Source organism: Pristiophorus japonicus, chromosome 20 (genome assembly GCF_044704955.1).
Source record: "Pristiophorus japonicus isolate sPriJap1 chromosome 20, sPriJap1.hap1, whole genome shotgun sequence".
In the NCBI taxonomy this organism is placed as follows: Eukaryota; Metazoa; Chordata; class Chondrichthyes; family Pristiophoridae; genus Pristiophorus; species Pristiophorus japonicus.
In genome coordinates this window covers 21,235,293-21,255,005 of record NC_091996.1, presented here as the reverse complement: position 1 = coordinate 21,255,005, position 19,713 = coordinate 21,235,293, and the positions used below count along the sequence as shown (strand labels likewise).

The window sequence follows — 19,713 nt, the reverse complement described above, 5'->3', positions numbered from 1 at the left end:
TAGCATGTTTAACTATAATAAAGATGATAATGGTTGAACACATTCTTTTTAATTGAGATGCCTAAGTGGAGGGTTAAGCCCCACCGTGCAGGACATCACCAGGTGTAAACGAGAGTCGGAGGGAAGACAAGTTAAAGTCGAATTATGGTTAGGGGCTGCCAAGCATGGGTTTTGGAAACCTGTGCAATTTAGGAAGGCTGATGCCAAGAAGCTCCGCAATTTTGAAATCATGGGAGAGTCAGAGATAGCGAAGGGATAGAAATTCCGTCCTTGTGTTCCCGGATCGTGGCAGGATTTGCATATCTCAAAATGACACACTCCAAGCTCGTGGTTTTCTGTCCATCTATAACAGGGGTGAAGATGCAGGGACGTTATTCATAAATTGGCAACAAAAAGACAATAGTTTTGACCTCATCATAGACAGTCCCTAGAAGCGAGGATGACTTGCTTCCACGTCAAAAAGGCATGAGTTCACAGGTGTTTCAATGAAGGACCTAATATTTCAGAAACCGAATTACATAGTGAAGGGTGGAAGATGCCTGTGCGTGGATTTTTTTAACGTGTGGTGGCCGTTGCACACCAGCCACCACACGAGCTTGACAGAGCTAGGTCTCGGTCCAGTGGCAAGGATTACCCAAGACTAACTGGAGAGCAGCTGTGCTGCACAGACCGAGCGCGCACACATATCGCAGTGTGGGCTGGCCCGTGCTGCCCCTGGGACCCAGATTCACACCTCTCCTGGGCCCCGGTCACTTCCCTCTCCGGACTCTTGCCGCTCCTTCACCCCTCCTGCTGTGCCTGCCCGCACTGCAATCAGCGACCTGGCTTCGCAGCCGTCGCCCTCCTGCAGCAGCACGCGCTGCTCCCTGCAGTAGCATGCCACCGCACGCTGCTCCCGCCAATGGCCCCGGCCTGCCGATGTTTTGGACCACACAAAGAGTAGAGACATACTAAACAGAGACCTGATATTGGGCAGTGAGAGGTGATCTTATTGAAAAGTATAAGATTCTGAGGGGGCTTGACCGGGTAGATGCAGAGAGGTTGTTTCCCCTCGTGGGGGAATCTAGAACTAGGGGGCGTGGTTTCAGAATAAGGGGTCGCCCATTTAAAACGGAAGTGAGGAGGAATTTCTTCTCTCAGAGGGTCATGAATCTTTGCAATTCTCTACCCCAGAGAGCTGTGGAGGCTGGGTCATTGAATATATTTAAGGTGGACATAGATAGATTTTTGAACGATAGGGGAGTCAAAGTTTATGGGGAGCGGGCAGGGAAGTGGAGTTGAGGCCAGGATCAGATCAGCCATGATCTTATTGAATGGCAGAGCAGGCTCAAGGGGCCAAATAGCCTACTCCTGCTCCTATTTCTTATGGATAAGATTAGTCTTTAAAACCTGCTGATTCCACAGTTAATTATAACTGATGGACTCCAACAGCTGAATAATAATTCTTTGTTTTGAAAGTGGAAACTCGCTAGTTTTACATTACTTGATTGCTTTAAGGCTCCATTGACCCAAAGCGATCAGTTACAGGTCCAGCTGGTTTTTTTGAATGAGTTACTGAAATTACACCCATGTTAGTTTCCTGTGGCTTTCAAATAACAATGGGCTAAAATTTACTTTCAAAATAACAGTGAGGCTAACGGTGCTCACCATTTTTTGCGCGCAAATCAGACAGCAACTTCAGGCGAGTGCATATGTGCAGTTAAAACCGAAAATCCGGAAGTTGCTGTCTGCGATGCAGCTCTTCTCATTGAAACAGCATCGCACTGTCTGATTAACCATTCAAATACCTTGAACGGCATGAGGTTCCTGTACTTACCTTGTAGATACAAACTAAACTCGCCACAGAAAGTTAGAGCGTGTCCATTTAAGTCTAATCACCCTTTTTAATGGTGTGATAAGTCTTAATTACTGCCAAACAATCCTCTGACACTGAAAATTCACTATTACAAATGTGGTCTCTCATTCATTCAGCTTTTAATTGTTGTTGGAGATTTAAAACAAATATATATATTTTTTAAACTTTTTCTTTCTGTCTCTTTTTTTTCTCCCTCTCTTAATCCCATATTTCTTTCCACCTGCCTTTTGCTTTCTATACCTGATTTGACCTTGAATTCACTCGTCTAACTTGGACTTCCTGGTTCAGACTCTGTACTTTTTATTATTAACAATTCATCAATCTGATTGGCTAAAGAGATGCATATGTGCTTTCCCTGTTCACAAAGGTCCCGGCTCCCCTGCAGAGGGCACCTCGCATTTATAGCAACTTGCCGTGCAAAAGTTCATGGCAATTAAATGGGCAAGGGCAAGTGTAACGAATGGGGAGTGGGGGGGGGAGGGGCCATTTGTTCATCACCTACTGTAAATTCTAGCCCATTGTAGTTTGAAGTTCTGCACTTATTGGAAAGCGACTTAACTAAACTTCTAGTAAGCCTCTTGGCTAAGTTATTGTTAAATGCTTCACTTTGGATTGGCCACAGGTTTCTTCTTTTTATTTTGGAGGCTTATCAGGAAACGTGCACTCACAGAGGCTATTTTTAAAAGTAGAAACAAAGGTACACTTGAGATGAACGTTACTCTGCCATTCTTTCGATTGCAAAGATTCAGCACTTGCATGAAATCCGAGTTTAGTTTAGTATTAATCAATTTGGCCACAGGTGTTCCTATATATGGTTTAAAGAGTTTCAGCATGAAAATCTTTACTTTTTCAAAATCAGTTTAAACATCGTTAATTTTTGATGTGCAGCAGTTTTTTCTCATTCCCATGACATGCGAAGAAGAAAAAGATGCAGGGGCTGAATTCAATTATTTCCCTTTATACTGCACACAGCATATTGAGAAATGTTATTACAGAGTATCAAATGTAGGAAGTTTTGCCTCTTTCCACAACATATTTCTTTTGTCATTTAATTTCTGTCTTGTGTATCAATGCTTTCCTTTGAATAAAATGCCAGCAAGAATCGTCCCCGTGTTGGTACTTTCTGATTTCATTATGTTCAGATTTCTTAGTTCCAAAATCTTGTGTGTCAATTTGCTTTCTGAGTTCAGGGGGTTTTGTGATCGTTAACTCCTTTGGGTTATGTGGGCACATGCAGGCTTCCCTCTCAGCAAGGCTGCAAGATACAGCCATATTGTGGCCAAAATTGCCCCAGCAGTAACGGGGCGGAAATGAGTTTCCGCCGGTTGGGGTGGACTCGCTGACGATCGGGACATTGCCCTCTTAATTTTTTGATGCAGAGAAGGTATCCACCCCGCTGCTTTGCGAACGGTGGTAGTGACGTCATCAGAGTGTGTACCTAGTCCCCGCCCGCACGCGACATTGCCCTCAAATAATCGATCAACCGCTTGTTGGTGCCCCTGACAGCTTCACGCAGCGGGATACTGCCAATGGCTGGGCAGCGGGTCCGTCCTTAAAGGGGAGGGCGCACCCTCGCGGCTGCCATTCTATTTTAATTGTCGGCCGACTCTACACTCGGCCTACAATGGCGGCCACGGGCTCGGCCAGGCCACCAACAGGCAGCCCGGCACCCCCCCCTCAGCCCGGCCAAAGCCCTCCCTGGTGGCCCAGTGGGCACTAAGTCGGCCTCGCAGCGTCCCTCCCCTTTAAGTGAAGGGGAGGGACTTTGCTAAGTGTCAGTGCGATGCGGCACATCCGCGTCACACTGACGTCATCAGTGTCGCGCTGACATGCTCAGTGTGGCGTTGATCACAACGCCCGCATTCTGCACCACTCCCGACTCGCCCAACTGCTGCCCCAATGATTTTTCTGAAGGAAAGAGGGCAATTTCCCTCTATTCCTCGCCCCATCGATTGGAGCAGTAATTCACCAAATAATTCTAATTATCTGCCTCAAACGGGGCGGAGGACAATTTCGGCCCCACTGTATTCTGACTGCAACCCAGAAAGGAATTCTGCTACTAGATTTCAAGAACTGTCCTCTTCTCCTGTGCTCGCTGACCTACATTAGCTCCCAGTTAAGCAATGCTTCAATTTTAACATTCTCCTTGTTTTCAAATCCCTACATGGCCTTGACCCCCTCCCGATCCCTGTAATCTCCTTCAGCCCCACAACGATCCCCCCCGAGATATCTGCACTCCTTTAATTCTGGCCTTTGGAGCTTCCCTGACTTTAATCGCTCTACCATTGGTGGCCGTGCCTTCCGTTGCCTAGGCCCTGAGCTCTGGAATTCTCTGCCTAAACCTCTCCGCCTCTCTACCTCTCTTTCCTCCTTTAAGATGTATCATAAAATCGACATCTCTGACCAAGCTTTTGGTCCTCTTCCCTAAAATCTCCTTATGTGGCTCGCTGTCAATTGGGACGTTTCACTATGTTAAAGACGTTATATAAGTTGTTATTCAGTTACCTCACAGACAGAGCGATTGTGGAGTGATCCCAACTACAGCTTTTTCTGTTCTGACGAAAGGTCATCGACCTGAAACGTTCACTCTGTTCCTCTCTCCTCAGATGCTGCCTGACCTGCTGAGTATTTCCAGCATTTTCTGCTTTTATTTCTATCTCTCGCCCCTGAGCAACCTCTTTCCTCTCAGTATCAGTTAGGATGCAATGTTTAGCTCCTGTGCACACAAAGCTGCTCAAACTAGGTACTGAAACTGGCAGCTGTTTCAGGGGTAGAGCCTGCAGGCTTTTGAATAGCGCAGATAAACTGCTAGTGTAATACTGTACTTAAATGACGTGTGTGAGGATAGCAAGTAGAGTTTTGAGTCACCATCTCTGTCCGAGTTGCCAGGGTAACATGCTAAATTGTGCACATTTGGTTCTGGAAACACATGTTTAAAGATGAGAAATTATTATTATTTCAAAAATAATAAAATGAAGTATAAGGATCAAATTATTGATAAACCTTCAAACACAGAAGTGGGTTGAGTTGATTTGTTAATGATTTGTTTGTTTGGCCTCTATCCCCAGGACCATTATGGAGAAGAAGTTGGCTGCTTGTGTGAACATTATACCAAAAATGTTTTCCATGTAAGTTGAAGAAAAAAAAAACTTTCTTTCAAGGTTTAGTGAGTGTCTGTCAGCAAACTGTTCCCAGGAATTCACATCCATAAAAGTCTATGGCTGGTTCCAGAAACAAGGGCCCCAAGTTTCCACACGCTACAAAACGGGCGCCCCTCCGAGCTGGGCGCCCGTTTTTCGCGCCAAAAACGGCGCCTGAAAAAAAACGCGCGATTCTGGAGCGCCCTGCAGCTCCATGTCTGCTTGGCGCGGCGCCCAGGGGGGCGGAGCCTACACTCGCGCCGATTTTGTAAGTGGGAGGGGGCGGGGTACTATTTAAATTAGTTTTTCTCATGCCGGCAACCCTGCGCGTGCGCGTTGGAGCGTTCGCGAACGCGCAGTGTGAAGGAAACATTGGCACTCGGCCATTTTTGTAGTTCTTTGTAGCTGTTTAATTTTTGAACATTTTTTAATAAAAGCACATTGCCATCAGCGCTGAGGCTTCTTGCAGCAGTGAGAAGGCTGCAGGAAGCCTCAGAAAGTTGAGGCAGCCGTTTCCCGACGGCCTCTCCCCTCCCCCCCGCCGTCGGGAATGGCTGCTCAACTTCTGAGGCTTCCTGCAGCCTTCTCACTGCCTCCTTCCCCCCCCGGCCTGCCGTCGGGAATGGCTGCCTCCCCCCCCCCCCCCCGCTGCGGTCGGGCCCTCACTCCCTCCCTCCCCCCCCCCCCTCCGCCCGCCTTTGGGAACGGCTGCCTCCTCCCTCCCTCCCTCCCATTCGCGGGAACGACGCCACACCGCTGAGCTGACTAAGGCTTCCACCTCAAGTGGAAGGCTGCTTGCTGCCTGCTTACTGCCCCTCCCTCCCTCCCTCCCGTTCGCGGGAACAATGCCACATCGCTGAGCTGACTGAAGCACTTTCACACAGGTAGGAAGATTGTTTATTTAATCTTTTCTTTGCTTATAAATGTTTATTCAGGTTGGATTTATTTGTATAATATTTGTATGTATAAATAAGGATTTATTGTAGAATGTAATGACTTCCCTTCCCCCCCCCTCCCCCCCACCTCGTTCTGGACGCCTAATTTGTAACCTGCGCCTGATTTTTTAATGTGTCGACAAGGTTTTTTCAGTTCTACAAAAATCTTCACTTGCTCCATTCTAAGTTAGTTTGGAGTACGTTTTCACTGTGGAAACTTTGAAATCAGGCGTCAGTGGCCGGACACGCCCCCTTTTGAAGAAAAAATTCTGTTCCAAAGTGAAACTGTTCTAACTGACTAGAACTGCAGAAAAAAAAATGTGGAGAATTGCGATTTCTAAGATAGTCCGTTCTCCACCAGTTGCTCCTAAAAATCAGATGCAAATCATGTGGAAACTTGGGCCCATGGAGTGTTATCTTAACATTCAAACTGAGCCATTTAAAAGCAAAGAAAACATTTTCACACAAAGGTTTGGGAGAATTTGAACTGCCCAGAGACCCATAATTGCAGAGCCAACTGAGATGTTTAAAAGGGATTTAGATAGTTACTTAGGAGGCAAGTGTATAAAGGAATATGGAGAAAGGGCAGGGAATTGGGATTAAACACTAGAACTGCCATGGCTAACAAAATGCTACAACAGGTTGAATGGGGTGAATGACCTGCTCATGTGCCTATGACTTAATCACCCTGTCAGGAGTGTGATGGAATACTCTCCGTTGCCTGGATGAGTGCAGGTCCAACAACACTCAAGAAGCTCGGCACCATCCAGGACAAAGAATCCACTTGATTGGCAGCCCTCCACCACCAGTGCACCATGGCTGCAGTGTGTACCATCTACAAGATGCACTGCAGCAACTCGCCAAGATTTCTTCGGCAGCACCTCACAAATCCGCGAATGAGTGAGCATTCGGGAAAAAAAATCAGCCTTGTATGTAACTAACCTTTTATATAAATATTTATGTTAGACAAAATGTGCAACCCTTGGAAATATTTACAGCACTCAACAATCAGTTGGGTCTGAGCAAGCTGTCCAGGTGAAATTTCACCAATATATAATGTGTGAAAGATAAAGGGGGAGAGATTAGGTCGGTTAGCACCCCTGGAAAGGGGCGGAACAGGGGCGCTAAAGGGATCGGAGCCGTGAGCACTGGCACTCGTGGCACTTGGCACATTCAGTGTGCCGGTGCCGGTGGCGCTGAGCTATATCGGCCGGGAGCGTTGCGCAGGTGGGCAGCACCCTCAGTTTCGACAGCGAAGCAATATTTGGTACCTGTAACACCCCGTAGTGAGACCGCCTGGGAAAGCGGGCGTGCAGCATTGTTCCGGGGCACTGAGGGAAGGAATGATTGAAAGAGGTAAGTGAAATTGATATTTTTTTGAATTTTTTTTTGTGATTCATCTTTATGTGGGGTTGGGGCTGGGGTACTTTATCGGGAATGGTTTTTGTGTTTTTTTTGCCGATTGTTTTTTTTTTTGCAAGGAGATTTCTCTTACGGTGCTTCGAAGCCGGCTGTTTAGCAACGTATTTGCAGTTGCTCACCTGGCCTAGCGTCCTGAGAGAGGTGTGGAATGCCTCCCTTAGCGCTCTGCTCCACTCTCGGCCCAGCAAATTAATTTTTTGACTGCCGCAGCAAACCACTTTCCAGTGCAAAAATTTACCAACCAGCCACCATTAGCGCCCTAAGAAGCCTCCAACCGAATTTCCACCCCATAGGGTGTAACGGTTATAATTGCACTGTGCATCTATAATACTGGAACAACAAAGCACTTGAAAGCCATCTGTGCAGATTTTAAGCTTGTTCCTCTTCTGGTTTTTATATCCAGCATGAGGCTAACAGATGGAACTCTCGAGTTGCAGCATAAATCTGTCTGGAAATAGGTCTGTCTTTTCCTAGTAACCATGGTGTTTCTTCTCATTATATGTCCAGCTACTTTTGGGACAGTCAAATAACAGAAGCTACTGAAGCACTGCTGGTGAGTTGCTGCATGTCTGGATTGTTCAAAATATGAAAATAATTTTCAAAATTATTCAGTGTCAATTGTGTGTACTTTGTATCGCAGGCATGGTACACAAACACATACACACTGATTTCTAAAGTAGCACAAATTATCCGATACTATGAGATAGTATTAATTACAATGTCAGACAGCTAATATTAAATAGGCATTGTTACTTGCAAAATGTTTAATAAACCGGACATAATTCCCATTGAAATCATTGTGAACTTACAAACAGAAAGCAATACTTTTCCTATCCTTTTATTCCCCTCCTCTCAAAAATAATGACGATTCCCTTTATTAATGACTTAAATTTCCTATACTAACTTCCTGTATAATACTCAGTGCCAGATTTTGTACAGTTGGTGCTAAACTAAGCACCTCTAGTTAGCTGAAGAGCTAAACAGCTCAACAGTTTGCAAGTGGCAACAGTGTGTTTGTTTTTTTGTTTCTCTCCCTGGTCTTCCTGGTCTTGCCCCCTCGCCCCCTCGCCCCCCCACCCCTCACAGTTTTGTCTCTGGTGTTTTATGTCTTGAAATGGCTGACTGACTGGTGCTTCGTGTGGTGGGTGATCTATCTTCTGATCCTGGTGCTCAGGTAACAGGACTGCAAGGCTGAGGAGCTTTTCCCTTCTCCATTTTGGGAAAGGGGCCCCCAGCAGACCGTCAGTGTTCTTGTTACCTCCATAAGGTAAGCTTCTGGTCTGGAGTGGGCCTGCAGATGAGAGCTGTAAATTTTCTGTCTCGTCAGTCTTTCAAGGGGCAGCGCATCAAGACTAAAAGGGACGCAGCCACTTAAAAGATTTTTTAAAAATTCAGCCTTTCCAAAGATTGTATGGGCCAAGATATGTGGCTGACAAAATCCAATGGATGACTTAATACATGGAGAGGCAGGAAATGGAGACTGCAGGCAAGCAATGGAGTGATAAAGCACCTGAACCCTCTTTGATGGATGGTGAAGTAGAGATGCAGTTGCTTGCGGATACAGGAAGGGTTGCTTGGTTGTGTTATGTATGCAATAAAGGTTCAAACTGAGTACTGTTTAACTAAGAAAAATACAACCTCTGTTTTATTTAGGCCCAAAGTGCCTGACTCTCAAAATTGCTGGTCTTTTATACCTGAGCAGCACCATGTGTGTGCTGCTCAGTGGCCTCCAACAATGACGCCATCTGGTGGCCACAAACAGAATGTACGTACATGACAGTTTGGCACCTCCCCAGAGGGCAGCAGTGCAACATGCTTAGACTTCCACTGTAGAGAAAGCACTTTGTGCGGAGAATTCCATTTCAGTTGGAGTTTAGAAGAACAAGAGGGGATCTCAATGAAACATATCAGATTCCGAGAGGGTAGATGCTGAAAGGCTGTGTCCCCTGACTGGAGAGTTTGTAACTGGATGGGATAGTCTCAGGATAAGGGGTTGGCGATTTAGGACTGAGATGAGGAAAAATGTTTTCACTCAGAGGATTGTGAATCTTTGGAATTCTCTGCCCCAGAGGGCTGTGGATGCTCAGTCGTTGAGTATATTCAAGGCTGAGATTGATAAATATTTGGACTCTAAGGGAATCAAGGGATATGGAAATCAGGCGGGAAAGTGGAGTTGAGGTCAAGGATCAGCCATGATATGGCGGAGCAGGCTCCTATTTCTTATGTTTGTAAGCAGAGGGAAGCAATAGCTGATAGCACCAGGCCCACCTTCTGTACACTTATTAAATAACATAGATGGCAATCCCTTCGAATCCCAGATAAGGGAAACATATCCAAGGTAGATTTTAATGAGTTGCCTATGAAAGTTAATAGATGATTTTCTGCATTTCTGTAGGTGATAAAAACAAGAAGCTCAAAAATACACGAACTGACAGAGTTTATCAGGTGAGTGTATTCATCCCCAGATGGCAGAGGTAGGATTTAACTCTTCGGTTACAGGTACTAAGATTTTTTTTTTACTCTTTAAGAACACAAGATCTCAAGGAAAAAGCACCTTCAAGCCCATTCCTTCCACAAACCATGTACAATCTATCTTATCTTGAAATTTAACCCACTTAATGGCCTGAGAGAATACTACTCAAAATTTCTAATGGACCCACAAAAGAACTCCAGAATATCAACATATACCTTCAATATTCACATCTGATTGGTTATGATTCCATTGCTGAACGTTTCATTGTCTTACTGGCAACTGGACCACCATACACCACACCATATTGTACCACCTGATCATACTTTTTCTCAACAACATAAGGAATCATTCTTAGAGATTTTCACAGTTATAGTTCTTCGGTCAATTAGGTATTGGGCCACAAACAGCAGGCGGGGACCGTAACTCCGGAGTACGCCGCCAACGTGCAAAAGGAATACGCACCTACTCGATGGCAGCCCTCCGGTGCAAATGTGCGCTCTGACGCTGTGCGGCGCAGGACACCATATCGTACTCCCACGTACCCTTCCGCACAGGCTGCGTCCCTGGGATCCGTGGGCCTGGTCCTCCAATCAGAAAACAGATTGTCTTTCATTCATTTAAATCACTACATTGCTTCACTACTACAGCCTTTAAAATACACACAAATTTAGCTTTTATTGTGGGAATCCAATTCATTGCTCATAATTCCCACCTCGAAACAAATACTGTGAAGAAAGGTATGAAATATAAACGGTATTTAAAAAAAACACGTGCACCTTTAACATACACTTCCCTTTAAAGCTTTTAAATCATTTAATTTACATTAAAAAATATATGTTTTTTTTTCATTTTGGGTGTCCCCATATGCTGTGGAAACAAAACAAGTGCTGCGCCTGTTTGCTCCAGCCATAAAATTTCCAAACGCAATTGCTGGGCAATTGGTGAGCAAATATCTCAACTCGGCGCCAGGAAGTAGGCTTTTGGTGGCAGAGCAGATGGCCTGATTCATACGTTGACGGACCGCAAGTTCGGGATTTAGCGCATAATCCTGAACTTGCGGTATATTTCAAAGGGGGTGTGACGGGGTCCTCTAGGCCGTCATACTGACCACAAAATCCAGGCATTTACATTTAGAGACAGAACTAAAAGTTATTAACAAGGAAAGTATGTCATAAGTCTGAATCCACAGTTAACGTGAACAAGTTGATTTTTTCCCCAGAGAGGGGAAAAAATTCCTCTCTTTAAATTAAATTTATTTCACTCCCCTTTCTCCAGTCTCTTTTTCTGTTTATATTTGCCTACAGGCACAGCACATGTTTAAAAGAAAATATGAAAAAAATTAGGCCCAATTTCCGTCAGCTACCACAACCTTCCTTGCCCAGTTACTGTGCCATCAGCCTATCTCAGACAGATCAGAATTTAATTGGAAAAAGCTTTTGTTGTAGATGTTTATCCAGATGTGGGAATACAGTCTGGAAGCTGCAGTTTGCACACATCTGAAACATGACAAATTACTATTATCCCTCAGCCAACATCACTAAAACAGACTATCTGGTCATTTATCTGATTGTTTTTGTGGACCTTGATGTGCACATATTAGCTCCTGCGTTTCCTTAAAGTACTTCTGGGATGAGGTGGTGAAAGGAGCGATATAAACGCAAGTCCTTTCCTTTCCCTTCACCGATGCTGCATTCCACAAGGTTTTAATTTCACCCAAGGATCAGCCTGTACCAGGAGACTGGCTGAGTGACACATCCAGGATGGAGTGTTGCCCAACACTCCTGGCTGGCCTCCCACATTCTACCCTACGGAAACTAGAGATGATCCAAAACTCGGCTGCCTGTGTCCTAACTCGCACCACGTCCCACTCACCCATCACCCCTGTACTCGCTGACCTACATTGGCTTCTGGTTAAGCAACGCCTCGATTTCAAAATTCTCATCCTTGTTTTCAAATCCCTCCACGGCCTCACCCCTCCCTATCTCTGTAATCTCCTCCAGCCCCACAACCCCCCAACCCGAGATGTCTGCACTCCTTTAATTCTGCCCTCTTGAGCATCCCCGATTATAATCACTTAACCATTGGTGGCCGTGCCTTCTGTTGCCTAGGCCCCAAACTCTGAAATTCCTTGTCTAAACCTCTCCGCCTCTCTTTCCTCCTTCAAGACACTCCTTAAAACCTACCTCTTTGACCAAGCTGAGCTAATTTCTACTTATGTGGCTTGGTGTCAAATTTTTTATCTCATAATACTCCTGTGAAGCGCCTTGGGACATTTCACTACGTTAAAGGTGCTATATAAATACAAGTTGTTGGTGTTGATGGACAGGCGTTTAGGTAACTAAAGCATCCTCTTGCCACCACCTTTCAATGTGCATTATTAGGAAAGTAGAAGGCTTCATCCAGGCCAACATCTCCAGCATTGAAGCACTGACCACACTTGATCAGCTCTGCTGGGCAGGCCACATTGTACGCATGCCAGACACGAGACTCCCAAAGCAAGCGCTCTACTCGGAACTCCTTCATGGCAAACGAGCCAAAGGTAGACAGAGGAAATGTTACAAGGACACCCTGAAAGCCTCCCTGATAAAGTGCAACATCCCCACCGACACCTGGGAGTCCCTGGCCAAAGACCGCCCCAAGTGGAGGAAGAGCATCCGGGAGGGCACTGAGCGCCACAAGTCTCATTGCTGAGAGCATGCAGAAATCAAGCGCAGCCAGCGGAAAGAGCGTGCGGCAAACCAATCCCACCCTCCCTTACCCTCAATGACTGTTTGTCCCACCTGTGGCAAGGACTGTGGCTCTAGTATTAGACTGTTCAGCCACCTAAGGGCTCATTCTAAGAGTGGAAGCAAGTCTTCCTCGATTCCGAGGGACTGCCTATGATGATGATGATAAGGAACAACATCACAACATCATTTGAATTTAGAAAACTGGGAAAAGACCAAGAAATATAAATAACGTTTGGAGATTTCTTTTTACCACTGGTCAACATCTAAACACTGGCCATTAGATGGTGTCAGGGGCAGCTTTCTCTCAAGATAATAGAACATCAATTCAGAAATCATTAACATGAGATAGGGCTTGAAGTGCACAATAATGAAAAAAGGAACTGCAGTAAACTTCAGTGTCTTGTCCCTGTGAAAGGCACGTGTTTTAATTAACACTTCAGAAATATGCACTGACCGAGGTGAATCGTTGCTCTTCAATCATTGTAACTACATTCAGCCACATATGAAAAGACTATACCCCTTGATTTCCAACTAGAAGACACAAGCTTTCAATACAAACCAAAAACTTGTACATCTTGTCCTTGATGTACGTAAATCATATTCGTGCTTCATTAATCCCTTCTGCAGAATTTCATCAACTAATTAGATTTCCATACATCCATTCACTAAAGTGAATCCTCTGAAAATGCACCAGTGGCATAAGCATTTAAGTATTATATTGTCAGCTGGAGTCCTTGGGTTACTGCAGCTGCCTCAGTCACAGGAGTCACTCGGCTCAGCCAGGCTGCCAAAGGAATAGTATATGAAGAAAGACTTCGTTATATAGCACCTTTCACGACCAACAGATGTCTCAAAGTGCTTTTGGAGTGTAGTCATTGTTGTAATGTAGGAAATGCGACAGACAATTTACGCACAAGCAAGCTCTCACAAACATCAAAGTGATAATGACCAGATAATCTGTTTTTGTTATGTTGGTTGAGGTCTAAATATTGGTCACAACACCAGAGATAACTCCCCTCTTCTTCTTCGAAATAATGCCATGGGATCTTTTAACATCGACTTGAGAGGGCAGACAGGTCCTCGGTTTTAGATCTCATCTGAAAGACGGGACCTCCGACAGTGCAGCGCTCCCTCGGCACTGCACTGGAATGTCAGCCTAGATTTTTTTGTGTGCACATCTCTGGAGTGGGACTTTGAACCCACAACCTTCTGACTCAGAGTCGAGTGTGCTACTCACTGAGCCACAGCTGACATATGGAAGCAAATGATCCCACTTTGGGTTTGGGAAACCAGAGATTGGCCACATGTTTGATATCTCGATTAGTTACAGAGAATGTCAGGCCTCAAACCATACCCCTTTGTGACTGTCCCTTCCAGATAGCAGGAATGTGATAAAAGAACCTGCAAGAGGCAAAAATTAAGATCAAGGTGATTAATTATTCTTTATCTTTTTGTTTTATTTATTTGTCCAGGATTATACCAGCACATTGCGAGGATTGAAATAAATGCACAAATTATTAAATTAATTTTACCATTAACCACTGAAAAAATCTATCTGCTAAATCTTGGCTTTCTTTCTCCCCAGATCAGTCCATCCTTTTGAAATTCCTGAAGTTCTAAGCCTTCCAGTTGACCAAGGCAACCCATTATATTTGAAATGGATAGAAGCGGCTGTGCCAGAAGAATGATTTATTTACTTTGTTTTAAAAAAAAAAGTGTACAGAGTTCAGTCTCCATTACAGTTGCTTTTTTAAAATTGGTGTAAAGATGAACAACATGGCTTGTTTTTAAAAAAAAAACAACCAGCCACAGCAATACCCAAAGGTCAGTTTGGTGATCTTCAGAGGCAAGGATGCCTTAATACTGTAGAATGCAGTGAATGACCCTGTTATTTACATGAAAGAAACAAAATACAAAAGCATAGTAATAAAACCTTGTTCTTTCACGAATGTGCATAATACTTTGGCCCGGGGTTTGCGGTGATAATGATGGTGAAACTACAGTGATTCTACGCTTCTCCACAGGTTGCGCTGGTAACTCCCCAGAGCCAGCAATCAATTCAAATCACAATTTCTGGCAAAAACTTCCCTTATTACGCTGGAATATCCCTGTTAATTACTCCCCCTCCCGAAGCAGTTGAGCCTTGTTGAAAGAGGTGTAACTGCGTTTTTAATGGTGTACTGACTGCTGAGCAATTGTTCTAGCCCTGAAAAACTAATTTTACATTTGTGGAATGTCAATTTTTTCCATTATGATTAAGGTTTATAAAATAATAACTTTTTTAAAAGTTTGTTTATATGATATTTCAGCTTCTACCTTAATCTGTATGGATGTCCCAATCTTTATTTTGCTCTCTGTAAAATTTATAAAAAGTTATAATCTGTCATTTTACTTCCTGGTTTGCTGTCTGAGAGAATTCTTCAGTGTGATTGGCTGCTCAGCCTGCTTGATGACATCACTGTTATTGGATGCTGGAGATTCACTTGATTTGGCATCAGATTCGAACAAAGGACGGGAGAGCTGAAATTCACACTGATCTTTGTGGGCAGCTTTTCTCAAGGTCGGCTTTTCTCGTAAATTCACCGCTGACCGCAAATTCCAGTCCATACTTTTCTCTCCCTTCCAAAATTCATTGTCTCCAAACTAAAAAAATAAGTCACAGAATAGTCCGTCCTTTAATACTGAGACACTTCCAGGTTTCAAAAATATCTCTCACTGTCTTAGGCAGTCCCTCGGAGTTGAGAATGATTTAAAAATAAATGTTCAAATGGCCTATATGGAGATTGAACCAACACTTTGACATTAGTCACCCCACGCTCTAACCAACTGAGCTCACCAGCAAAATATCTAAATGAAAATGTATGTGTAAATGCAACCAAAATATCATTGCTGAATAGTGTAAAGATAAGTGGGGATATTTCCTATGGTCACAAATGTGAATGAAAAGGTTTGTGAGGCTATAAAATAGGGAACCTGTTTTCTACTCTCACACACTTTTTCAGTCACATTAATGACTGGAGAGAAGCATAGCTGAAGACGCATAGAAGAGTGGAACATGTCTTAGCTCTAGATTAATGGTAATCGTGTTATCATTTTCGTTTTCAACACAGAAATCCTACGACTAGAACAGAGAAGGTTGAGAGGAGATTTGATCGAGGTGTCCAACATCATGGGTCTAGGCAGAGTAGGTAGATAGAAACTGTTTCTATTGGCGGAAGGTCGAGAACCAGAGGACACAGATTTAAGGTGATTGGTAAAAGAACCAAAGGCGACATGAGGAAAAACTTTTTCACGCAGCGAGTGGTTAGGATCTGGAATGCACGGCCTGAAAGGGTGATGGAGGCAGACTCAATCGTGACTTTCAAAAGGGAATTGGATAAGTACCTGAAGGAAAAAAAATTGCAGGGCTACGGGGAATGGGACTAGGTGGAGTGCTCTTGCTGAGAGCCGGCACGGACTCCTTCTATCCTGTAACCATTATATGATTCTACTATCTTCAGAGGTTTTATAGAAGAGGAAACAATAACTGAACTGCTGCCAGAAGGTCAGACATAATAAAAAATATTTCTTAAATGTGTATGTTACAAATGCAGCCTTAGTATGGCTTTCTTTAACTGAAAGAAAACACTGTAATATTTACTGTTATCATTTTCCCACAGCAGGATCGTCTTGATAGAAGTTTACTAATCATGGGGGGTTTAAAAAAAAATTAAGTTATCCAATCTCCTGTAGCCTTGCACATGGTAAGTGAGGTGATATTCTGATGTACAAGGACAAGCATTATACAATGTTATGCACAGTGTATAATTGTTCTGTAACAGAGCTGTGTGTAATTGGCCTAATCTGGAGAATAACTGTTCAATTCAAAAAGTATTTCTGTGGCTGGGGAAGTTTCTCTGAAACTAGCAGGAAATGACTGTCATTCTATTTTATATATTTTACTTACGTGCAACACAGATATTTGAAATTGTGACAGGTATTGTGACCGCCCCTATTTAAAAAAGGAGGTAGACAAAAAGCAGGAATCTATAGACCAGTTAGCCTAACATCTGTGGTTGGGAAAATGTTGGAGTCCATTATTAAAGAAGCAGTAGCAGGACATTTGGAAGAGCAAAATTCGGTCAGGCAGAGTCAGCATGGATTTATGAAGGGGAAGTCATGTTTGACAAATTTGCTGGAGTTCTTTGAGGATGTAACGAACAGGTTGGATAACGGAGACAAGGTGCCACATAAAAGGTTACTGCACAGATAAAAAGTTCACAGGGTTGGGGGTAATATATTAGCATGGATAGAGGATTGGCTAACTAACAGAGAACAGAGAGTCGGGATAAATGGTTCATTCTCTGGTTGGCAACCAGTAATTAGTGGGGTGCCGCAGGGATCAGTGCTGGGACCCCAACTATTTACAATCTAAATTAACGACTTGGAAGAAGGGACTGAGTGTAACGTAACCATTTGCTGACGATACAAAGATGGGAGGAAAAGCAATGTGTGAGAAGGACACAAAAAATCTGCAAAAGGACATAGACAGGCTAAGTGAGTGGGCAAAAATATGGCAGATGGAGTATAATGTTGGAAAGTGTGAGGTCATGCACTTTGGCAGAAAAAAATCAAAGAGCAAGTTATTTTTTAAATGGAGAAAGATTGCAAAGTGCTGCAGTACAGCGGGACCTGGGGGTACTTGTGCATAAAACACAAAAGGATAGTATGCAGGTACAGCAAGTGATCAGGAAGGCCAATGGAATCTTGGCCTTTATTGCAAAGGGGATGGAGTATAAAAGCAGGGAAGTCTTGCTACAGCTGTATAATGTATTGGTGAGGCCACACCTGGAATACTGTGTGCAGTTTTGGTTTCCATATTTACGAAAGGATATACTTGCTTTGGAGACGGTTCAGAGAAGGCTCACTAGGTTGATTCTGGGGATGAGGGAGTTGACTTATGAGGAAAGGTTGAGTAGATTGGGCCTCTACTCATTGGAATTCAGAAGAATGAGAGGTGATCTTATCCAAATGTATAAGATTATGAGGGGGCTTGACAAGGTGGATGCAGAGAGGATGTTTCCACTGGTGGGGGAGACTAGAACTAGAGGGCATGATCTTAGAATAAGGGGCTGCCCATTTAAAACAGAGATGAGGAGAAATTTCTTCTCAGAGGGTTGTAAATCTGTGGAATTCGCTGCCTCAGAGAGCTGTGGAAGCTGGGACATTGAATAAATTTAAGACAGAAATAGAGAGTTTCTTAAACGATAAGGGGTTATGGGGAGCGGGCGGGGAAGTGGAGCTGAGTCCATGATCAGATCAGCCATGATCTTATTGAATGGCAGAGCAGGCTCGAGGGGCCGTATGGCCTACTCCTGTTCCTATTTCTTATGTTCTTATGTATTTGAAAATGTGACAACTCAAATGTTACATATATATACAACCACATATATATGTATATAATGGCCTGTATTATGAGTAGGGAATAACAGTGAGGCTTTCAGCACTCACCGGTATTATGGAGTAAATCAGACAGCAATTTCCTGAGTCTGCACGTGTGCAGTTAAACGCGAAAATCTGGAAGTTGCAGTCTGGGTTATCCTGCTCCTCCACAGGCTGCGCTAGAACAGTACTTCGGCCATCGACTCGGCATTGAAATCAATGTAAGGGCGTGAAGTTGCTGTACTTACCCACTAAACATGGCAGAAAAGGTTAGTGCTGGTGCATTTAGGTGCAAGTGAATTTTTAATGGCGTGGTCAGACATAATTACTGACAAACAACCTCTCTCGCACTGAAAATTGAGTTCAACAAGTGTGAAGTCTCATTCCTTCAGAACTTAATTAGTGTTGGAGATTTTATTTAAATTCCTCTGCCGCTGACTGCAAGATCCGGGCCAATATCTCCCACATGTAGCCTGGGAAATGGATTGTGAAGTGCAGTGGGAATACACCAGTGTAGGTGGGCGAAGTGAGAGCTGGGGAGGTGATGGAGTTGGGCACACGGTCTGAGTTGAAGCAGGGAGTAAAAGCAGAGTAAGTTTATTTGTATCTGGCAAATTGAGAGCAGCATGTTCTGAAGCCAGAGGTCGGCAGCGGCATTCCTGTGACTGAGCCTCCTGAGGTAGGCAGAGTTATTTCTGTCCAACGTGTAGCTTGTCCACACCCTGAGAGCACATTATTTATTACCTGCCCGCATCAGGAAATGCAGCAAATACACAGCAGGTTGGTAACATCTCTATAGGAACAGGAATCGGCTATTCGGCCCACTCGAGCTTGTTCTGCCATACAATGTTCACACAGCTCCCAGCAACCAGACATTGACAGCATAGGGAGAGGTCTGGGAACGGCCAGAGAGAGTGCATCGCCGAGCACAAAAGGAGGAATATAAGAGTTTTTAAAAAGTATAAAGATATGCATTATGTGATTTAAAAAAAAACACACATTTCACCTGTTAGGTGCATTCTTGAGATTACAGTGAAAAAACTGCGACGGCACGATCCATCCAGTCTCCCAGCCTTGTAAAGCTACCCAGATTATACCGCGTTGTCTTTCCGAATGCTTCTGGTCCGAAACCACTTACTTATTCCATTAAACTGAGTGTGTTTTCTTAATTAGCAAATTAAAAACCTGGTCAATATATCCTGAAAGCATAACAGGTGACACTCTGTCCTCAGCTAACAATAGGAAGCTTTAAGAGTGTCTATTGATGTGGGAGGATATGTCAGTAAATATGGCATGGATGTTCATTGAGTGAGTCTGCGCTTTGTTTATGCTGATTATCCAAATCTCTAATTGCTCTGATTTATACTTCAGATACTAATACCTGCAGCACTATCCATTTCAGCTGAATCCTGGAAAGGTTCGTACCCATTTAATATGTCCAGTTATCCAAACCAGTGGTGTCAGAACTCTTAAAATAGATTGCTCTTTGTTGAAATTGTTTTCTTAGAAATAATTGAGCAACAAGGTGATGACTTGCTACACCTGCTGTGCAAACCTGCCAACTACACACTGCCTCTTCTATATTGTCATGGAACCAGTATTGATGAAATGTCCAAATAAGCTACACTAAACTTTTGAGTACCAGAAATGAAGCCTGTACCCAGGTTTCACAGCGATTTCAGGCCAGTTGGTGTAAATCATTATTCCAGTGTCCCTGTACTGCACAACGGCAGTGCAG

At 43.9% G+C, this 19,713-nt stretch overlaps 1 protein-coding gene across 3 annotated transcripts in view; it reads left to right on the top strand.

The window, feature by feature from the left end:
• The window catches only part of LOC139232887 (protein CutA homolog), a 29,349-nt gene extending 14,416 nt beyond the window's left edge, over positions 1–14,933 (top strand). For 2 of the 3 annotated variants that reach the window (XM_070863379.1, XM_070863378.1), the window contains exons 3-6: positions 4,924–4,983; positions 7,860–7,905; positions 9,748–9,797; positions 14,140–14,933. In XM_070863379.1, the coding sequence (XP_070719480.1) occupies positions 4,924–4,983; positions 7,860–7,905; positions 9,748–9,797; positions 14,140–14,242 (259 nt within the window). In that variant the 3' untranslated portion in view covers positions 14,243–14,933. The remainder of the gene's footprint in view (positions 1–4,923; positions 4,984–7,859; positions 7,906–9,747; positions 9,798–14,139) is intronic. The other variant, XM_070863380.1, reaches the window with a different exon arrangement.
• Positions 14,934–19,713: the final 4,780 nt, after the last annotated feature.